General features: G+C 40.0%; 1 protein-coding gene across 3 annotated transcripts; it reads left to right on the top strand.

The window, feature by feature from the left end:
• Nucleotides 1–825: 825 nt before the first annotated feature.
• Nucleotides 826–8,170, top strand: LOC101469982 (acyl-CoA-binding domain-containing protein 5-B). 3 transcript variants are annotated; one of them, XM_004567201.5, is made up of 14 exons: nucleotides 826–940; nucleotides 1,207–1,328; nucleotides 1,645–1,768; nucleotides 1,977–2,049; nucleotides 2,321–2,465; nucleotides 3,217–3,255; nucleotides 3,603–3,803; nucleotides 4,853–5,071; nucleotides 5,274–5,368; nucleotides 5,472–5,652; nucleotides 5,799–6,010; nucleotides 6,218–6,268; nucleotides 7,079–7,194; nucleotides 7,308–8,170. In XM_004567201.5, exons 2-14 carry the CDS (start codon nucleotides 1,223–1,225, stop codon nucleotides 7,318–7,320), a joined length of 1,575 nt encoding a protein of 524 aa, XP_004567258.2. In that variant the 5' UTR covers nucleotides 826–940; nucleotides 1,207–1,222; the 3' UTR covers nucleotides 7,321–8,170. The 3 variants fall into 3 exon arrangements, with proteins under 3 accessions (XP_004567258.2, XP_012778998.2, XP_076732966.1); XM_076876851.1 differs by having other exon boundaries at nucleotides 832–1,328; XM_012923544.4 differs by lacking the exons at nucleotides 3,217–3,255; nucleotides 3,603–3,803.
• The last annotated feature ends 244 nt before the right edge of the window (nucleotides 8,171–8,414 follow it).

Here is an 8,414-nt window from a genome sequence, read left to right as displayed (position 1 = left end):
GTGACTAATCAGAGTTACGTTATAAGCGGTGAGAGCTGATTGGCTGAGAGGCCGAGGGAGAGGAGCCGTTGCCCAATGGCATTTAACTGCGATGGCATTAGTAATATCGCTAAAAAACGCTGATAAAATAATACATCGTTTTATTTAGCGGTATTTTACATGGTATAGCTAATAACACAATGATTGCGAATAGTTGATTTTAGCTTGTATTTAACTACAATATATTAACATATTATTATATATTATTAATAAGGTTATAAGGTCTCATGTAGACACGTGTCACATCTTTAAATTCTTCTTTCCTCACACACACAAACAGTCAAAGAGAAACAGCGTTAGCTTGAAATTAATATATTTTGTTTATACATCACCATTATCAACCCATTTTGCAACATTAACATCCATCAAACACTAATTTAAAAACAGGCCTATGAAAAATATAGAAATATTTTTATCTGGAGCACATAAAAATAAAAATATATAGCTTAAATTCTACAAGACAGTCTGGGAATAGGCGCTATAAAACTCTAATCTGATGTGTTTACAAAATAACAGAACGTGTCTTATTGAATCATCAGCATTGACAATATCCTTTATAGGTTTAGTTTAATTTTAAGAAAAGAGAAAGAGAACTATTTTCTTTTGCTGCCTGGACAAAAAAGAGACCTAGACGCAGATTCCTACATTTCCCACTCACCACTTCGGTTTAAAGCTCCGCTCAGAGAGGTTTGTGGGATTTGAATGCTTAAGCGTTGAGATGTGCACTACTATCTGCAGTTTTTTTTACTGAATAAAACTACATCACCCAGACGTGTTTAAGGCTCAAACGTTGCGTGTTTGGCTCATCCTTGACCGGAGCAGATTGGCTTTTTTGCTGCATATTGCAGACAGACACCGGGCTAATGAAATAATTATCTTACCGGCCAATGTGAACTTGATGGTGAGTGAGCAAATGAACCACAGAAAAATGCATTTCACTCGGAGAATATAGTCTGTTATCGCTGAACGAAAAAAAAACGACGAGGGTAATTTTATAGAACAATTTCATCTCAAAATCCCAGATTAGAGAGAAAGCAGCTGGCCTTTTACAAATACAGGACAGGTGCCAGCAAGGTGCAGTGGTGAACAAACTGTGTCACCCCCTCCCTTCAGCTCTTTCTGATTTTTTTTTTTTTTTTCATTAATTGCTTCAATTTCTTGCTCAAGATGTGAGGACTCCTTCATGTCATCCTTCAGTGGACTCGGCATGGCGCAGGAGGAGGACAAGCACAGCCTGGAGGCGAAATTTGCTGCGGCAGTTAAAGTGGTCCGGAGTTTGCCCGAAGAAGGTGATGACTTATTAAAATCTGCCATAGAGCCCGTGTGGGAAAATAAGTAGAAAATGGTTGAACTCGAGTGCTCAATGATCAGCTGTGGAGTGTAAAATCTGTCCTCACTGGGCTTGTTTGTTCACTCTGTGTGATTGACCTACATGTGTTGCACTTAAGAGCTGTCACTCACACTTGGCTGACCCCAAAGCTGCTACAGGGATGAGAGCTGATTAACCGAATCAGACACTTCATGCATCTTTGCCACATTGTGTGTTACTGGTTTACTGCACACAAAGCCTGAGCTTGCCTTTCTGTTGTTTCCTTATTTTTTTAGGTACTTTTCAGCCATCTGATGACATGATGCTGATGTTCTACAGTTACCATAAGCAGGCCACTATGGGGCCGTGCAACATTTCCAGACCAACCGGCTTCTGGGACACCCATGGAAAAGCTAAATGGTATATGCATTTCTAATATGGACCCATAATACCCCAACTAGTTTTTACTATCGGGGTCCCTCCCCTGTGGCACGTATGGCCACTGCATGGCTATTTTACTATGGAGCCAAATGCACTTAGTTCTCCCCCGTATACTGTTGCACAAACACAGAAAATACTTCAACTTCACAGCCTCAGTTGATTTTGAACTATGACTTTGTGTTCTCAGGGATGCATGGAGCTCTTTAGGAAATATGACAAAGGAGGAAGCCATGAAGAGTTATATTGAGAACATCCAGCTGGTAAGTCCTTTCAGGCAAAACTGGGGCTGAATAGAAGCAGCACGCAGAATAATAAACACTCGTGGCATCATGCTTTGAATAAATGACTTGGCGTGCTCAGAAAAGCGCGGGCATTTAGTCGAGGGATGTGTTAAACAACTCTTCTCTTGCAAAATGTAAAGTATCTTATTGGCACTGTTGTTTGCCTCAACTTGCATGCATTTGTACCATAATGCTCCCGAATCAAAAGAGCCTTTCTGTTGATTTATCAAATTTGTATGTGTGTTTTCAGATTCTGGAGACTGTGCCAATTTCAGAAGATGTGTCTGACCTGGTACAGATGCTGGGAAATTTCTACGCAGAGGTAGAGGGAGAGGAGGCTGAAGAAAATGAGGTGGACAGGAGACCCTTCACCAGGCCCTTTGCACAACATGCGGGTAAAGCAAGCCTGGAAACATGCCTATGGAGTATTCTCAAGTTGTCGTGTTTCTGATCAGTATGGTGTCATGACATGACGGCATTCCATCTCAATTCATCAAATTTTGCAAAATAAATAAATTCAGTCAAATTCCGTTATCTAGAAAACTAGTTGAGCTGGATCCTTCACATCTTTAAGGTAAGTGTCTGGTTTGGCGGCTCCGTGACTGTGGACTATCAATTAAAGTTCATATAAAGTGATGGATGCTTGCAGTCCCTAAAATGTTTGGCTGTCGGCCTCTGACAGCAGATTTGGAGGCCTGTAGAAACCAACGTTTTGCATATATTAGGCATATATTTAGTTTACAGCTTCTCATACACACACACTTGATTTTCTTTAAAACAAGAGCTTTCACAGAGATTAAATCTAAATACATTTTCATCCAACTTCAATGTGATATGTACTGAAAGCCAAATAACGAACAAGTTTCTGTTAATGTCATATCAAAAATTTGTGATGGTGCTCTCTCTCATTTTCCCAGTATTGATTTTGAAACACTCATCTATCTGCTAAACATTGTAATGACCCTGTTGCTAAGTGACTGTAAATGTTTTGAGGGGTTTCGTGTGGCTTTTAGTCCACATGTGAAGGCACGTCAAAGGAAATGAAAACACAGTAGCCTGCAGGTGATAGCAGCGCTGCTCAGATGGGGTGATATGGTGATCTTTTTTTTTCTTAATGCATGTCTTACATGTTTTTTTTATCCCTAGATGAGCTGGTTAAACCTTTTAAGAAGCCAACAATGGAAGGCAAGTCCTTGGTGTTTGCGATGGCTGTAGACTTGATAGAGTTTTTTAGTTTAGTTACGTTGCTTTCATTGCTGTTGCAGCTGAGTGAAAATCGTCTCTGCATTAAGCTGTATGAGCTGTAAAAAAATAAAAAATTAGAGCAGATTTTCTTGTGCTTTTTTGTCATGTCTAGTATGTGCTGTGGTAAGGCGTGTTGGTCTGTTGGCTCGCATTGTGGCGTTGTTACAGTGTGCAGACCCCGTGAAGTGATGTCAAGTTTCCTGTGTGGCTTTTCTGTTGTGCAGATTTTTGCTGTGCATCTATATGCAATTTTTGAATTAATCAACAGCATTTCCCTCAATGTTCAGGGTATGGGGATCTGTGGGATGATATTCAGAACCTCCACGAAAACGAAAACGACAACAGTGCTCGAGACTTGAGTGTCAGTAGCGAGGAGAATAGTGGCGTGGAGAGAAATGAGGGAAGTAGTGAATGGAGGAGAAGTGAGGAAGAGGAAAATGGGGATGAAGGACACAATGCGGACCATGAAGACAAGGAGGAGGAAAGAGGTACAGTGTAGTTTGGGTCATGGGCTGACAGAGGTGCTGGTTTGTGTTGTTGTAGAGGCAACATACAGCCAAATAATTGCTTCTCTCCTAACTTTCCTTATGTGTTTGCCTGTTTTAATGAGTTTAGCAGGAAATCAGTGCAGCTATTAAGTCTTCTCTTTGGGATCCCATAAACCCTTTTTGCCAAGTATTAGATAAAACCATTAGCTGAGATTTTTTGGGAATTTTTTCCCCCTTTTCTTTCCAGGAAAAATACAAAAAAATCATGAAATGTTGAATATTTAAAGGATGCAAGACACACGTGGATGGGATTTTTCCAGTTCCATATTTTTAGTTTTAAACTCAAGACGACTAGGTTATAATAGCTTTGCACGATTCACAGATCTACATAATATTTATTGCGTGCCTCGGTGTAACCCTCAGTCTGAAACCATTATATCTCCCATCCCCTTCACTGTAAGTCAACGTTTTCTGATTGGCTGCCCCTCATAAACACCATGAAGTGAGCGGAGGTTTGTACTGATCATATTAAGACATTTTTGGTGTTAATATGATTACCCACCATTGTCACAGTAGGTATATATGTGGGCCGATCGTGGCTCAAGAGTTGGCAGTTCGTCTTGTAATTGGAAGGTTGCCGGTTTGAGCCCCGGCTCGGACAGTCTCGGTTGTTGTGTCCTTGGGAAAGTAACTTCACCTACCGCCTACTGGTGATGGCCAGAGGGGCCGATGGCACGATATGGCAGCCTCACCTCTGTCAGTCTGCCCCAGGGCAGCTGTGGCTACAACTGTAGCTTGCCTTCACACTTTGGGGTCCTTGGGGATTAATAAAGCGCTGTACAAATACAGGCCACCGGCCAGGCCATTCACCAGTGGAATTGTAAAGCGCTTTGAGGGTCCCGAAAAGCGCTATATAAATGCAATCCATTATTATTACATATCACAGAAAATAAGGAAAAACGTATAAATAATACACAGCATTTCTATCAGATAAAGAAAAAGTATTTTCATAATTCTTTCCCATAGTCCATGTCTTTGTGTTATGTCAGACTGGAGTCCTGACCCACGGCTGTTAATGGTGGAGGACAAGAGGTGGAGGTTGTCTGACACTAAAGGCTCCTGCAGCAGTGTGGAGCCCAGTGTGTCCTCCTTCACCAACGGGACCCACAGCTCCCTCAACAGCGATGTGGAGGAGGAAGAGCTGGCATGTACCTTAGAGCCCAGTGTACAGTATAACCCATACATGCATGTTAATGGACATCTGACTGGTAAGATTACATAGAAATGCTAACATTCTGTATTGGATTGCATGCTGGATATGGAAAACCAAAATATCTGATAAGACATCATCTGTAAATTGCTGTCAAATTGTACAGTATAGTTCTCTTTAGCCTGTAATTTAAAAATGTAGGTTTTAGGCACAATTTACAATGCTGGACATGCTCTTCTCTTTCTTTTTTTGTGCCTTAGATCATAACGATGCTATTCTTGAGAAGAACCACCGATCCACTGACTCAGATAATGAAGAGTTCTGTGACTCCATGGAGCACCTAGCCACGGATGAGGTGTGGTGCGAAACATGCTTTCCAAATAAAAATAGTCCATCGCATGAGCTATTCATATTTCGTCCATACAAAGTGTGATGATGCTCTTCATTTTCCTGCTAAGCGGCTGTCCACGTCCAAAGGCCTCTCACAGGGATCAGGAGCTGGCTCGATGAAGCAAAGGGATGTCTGGTTTGAGAGCAACACCACCCTGATAGATGGAGAAGATCATGTCCTCACAGGAGATGTTAAAGAAGGGATTAGTCCAAGAAAACACAACAGCTCCTTGTCAAGAACAGGGAGAGGTGAGATTACTGCAGATGATGCTGAATCCCCGATTTAGCAGTCTCTCACAATGTATTCCCCCGTTTATTCTCCTGAGCATTTAAATAAATGAGATACCCTCCCTACCATTCCATAAAGTCTGTATGTATTCTGGTTCTCCTTCCAGGTTCTCAGTTACCGAGGGCTACCTGCAGCGCTGAGCCATGTGTGAGCGTAAATGCCACCTGCTGCTGTGTGTCACCGAGCAGACTGCATCCTGGCAGTGTTACCAGGGGAAGCATCAATGAGCAAATAGCCACTGCTCTGCTGAGACTGCAGTGCGACATGGCCAATGTGCTGTACAGGCTGCATGCTCTGGAGGAGCTGACCAAGTCACAGGTGAACAACCAGACATGTGGCCACTTGTTTAGGTGCAATTAAGGAACTTTTTGTCACAGTTTTTCTCTTTTTTAAGTCATAAAAAATTAAATTAAAATCGACAAATTCTAAATTGATTTTATTTTCATTCCCTTCAAGACAATCACTGATTCTAAGGATGTTTTCTTTAACATTTTTTTTAAATTTTCATGTTTTCTTTTCTTTCAGTCAAGATCATCTTTGCCAAGGCGGGGGGACTCTGTAACTGTACCAAGACAGGTGCTCATTAAAAAGCTCTTTTGCTCTCAGCTATGAAGCATGACCTGTTATTATACTCTCCCTGAAGAGTGGTTTGTTTGCCTGTCTGTTTGTTTGTTAGCACTCTAGCATCCATAGTTTTCAGCATATCATGTTCAAATTTTGTGTGACAGTCGATAGCAGTAACAGCTCGAGCTGATTTAATTTTGGTGAAAATCAGGTCAAGCTCAAAGTCACACAAAATGTGAAAATCAGTAAAAACTTTATATTACCTGCATTGTTTTAATAAATCATCTTCAAACTTCACAACAATATACGAGGCCTTGAGGACATGAGTACCTCGGTTTGCTAAACATTTGACCTTAGCCTTCGTTGTTAGTGCCCGTGGTTAAAGTTAACGTTGAATAAAACAATTCAGTAAACCATAGTGAGTAATATATGATATGAAGGTGAATGGACAGAGCTGTACAGCACTTTTTGTTTTTTTCAATACAGTGCCCTACGACCTCACAATGATGCCAGAAAGGTTCACACATGTGAATATATCATAATATCTCAAGTTTTCACAGTCCACAGAAATCAAAGATTTCAGCCAATTCTGTGCAAAGATAATAAAATACGCAATTTCAAGGTCATAGGTCAAAGGTCAGAGATCAGTGTGTTGTCATAAAAACCTGCTGATGTCACTATGTTGTATTAAAACAGTGTTTTAGCAGTCCTTGTGCTCTCTGAACTGTTTCAAAGTGGAAGTTAGAGGCTTTTTTCAGTTCCACTGGGAAATCAGAGTGCCTTTATCCCTCTTGTTTTTTTATTTCTGATTTTTCTTTTAAGTTCCTGAGACCATCGTGGTGGCCTTGTGACTTCTCCCCACTCACAGTCGTGTTCACCGCACTCTGGCCTCTTATCACCCACTGGCTTGTCCACCTTTACTTACAACGAAAGAGAAGGTGAGAAAAAGTCTCTTGGAGATAATTTGGGTTTGTTGTGAGGGATGACTCTTCTTGTTTTATGACCACAATGAAACACAACTAAAATTCAGTTTCTGCTTTTCTCCTCACAGCAACATACCGTGAATTGTCTATTACTACTACTGGCAACTATCAACATCGATCAAAGAAGATGAACTGTGGATGAAAACGATGCACTTTTTGGGGGTTTTGTGGCTTTCTTGAGCTAAAATCAGATGCAGAGTGCAATGAGGCATCGGTAGAAATTTAAAAGGCTGTTTTAGATGAACGGATGGTTGGAAACTTGGCGATGTAGTGTAGCGTTTTAACTTGAAGCAGACTTTTGAGGTATTTAAGAAAAGGGTTTGATTTATGCATCACCAGTGCTGGCCCAGTTTCTTTGCTCCAGTTAGTCTGTCATGAGGTGGTGATCTTATATATGACGAGGAGATTTCCAGAACCTTTGCATAACTTGTGAAGTTAATTCACGGTTCATTGTCATGCAATAGCTGTAGACTTCAAGCGATAAAGAGTTTTAGAGATTCTCATTCCCAGTTATTTATTGTACATTTTATATTTTAATTAGTTTTTCCCCTCAAACTAGAGTGTTCCATTACATGTACTGTAATGTAATTACAAGGACATTGGTCTTTTATATGTGTTGTCTTGAATAGATACATATTTTAGGAGAGTTTCTTTTAAAGTCAAAAACACACTTGATGTGAGAAACATTATTATTTTTGTGTCAGACTATTTATTTTATAGCTTTACTGCTATAGTAACCAAAAAACAAAAAAACAACTGAGAAGAGTGCAGACAGTCCACATATCTATATAAACATTCTTGTTTCTTGCCAGTTTTAAGTAGACAATGAAGAATACTGTTTGGTTTACGTAAGGATAATGCTTACAGTTGTAAAATATGAGCATATGAAGCACATTGCAAATGTAATAAAGACATTCTTAGAACAATCAAATTTTTAATGATGTTGATGCTTATTTGAGAGGCTGTGAGTTTTTTCCAAGAGTGTTTTCTTATTTCTATTTATCAGGGTGAGTAGTTACTAAAATATTTTTGTATTTTTCTGTAGCGGTTAATCCACCAGAATGTGCAAGCTATTTAAAAAAAAAAAAAAAGCTGAAATATGTTATTGTTATTATCCACGAATTTTCAAAATTACTTTTTTACAAAAGCTGAAAAAACCCCGTAAAGTGCGTTTA

This window comes from Maylandia zebra, linkage group LG18 (genome assembly GCF_041146795.1).
Source record: "Maylandia zebra isolate NMK-2024a linkage group LG18, Mzebra_GT3a, whole genome shotgun sequence".
Classification (NCBI taxonomy): domain Eukaryota; kingdom Metazoa; phylum Chordata; class Actinopteri; order Cichliformes; family Cichlidae; genus Maylandia; species Maylandia zebra.
The sequence above is the reverse complement of the archived record's forward strand: the minus strand, read 5'-3'. Positions and strand labels throughout refer to the sequence as shown.

Excerpts from the sequence above, each read along its gene's own strand:
- LOC101469982 (XM_004567201.5), top strand. The coding sequence starts at position 1,223 with ATGTCATCCTTCAGTGGACTCGGCATGGCGCAGGAGGAGGACAAGCAC. Across the intron at positions 2,050-2,320 it reads ATATTGAGAACATCCAGCTG|ATTCTGGAGACTGTGCCAAT; the intron begins GTAAGTCCTTTC and ends GTGTGTTTTCAG. Across the intron at positions 5,369-5,471 it reads AGCACCTAGCCACGGATGAG|CGGCTGTCCACGTCCAAAGG; the intron begins GTGTGGTGCGAA and ends TTTCCTGCTAAG.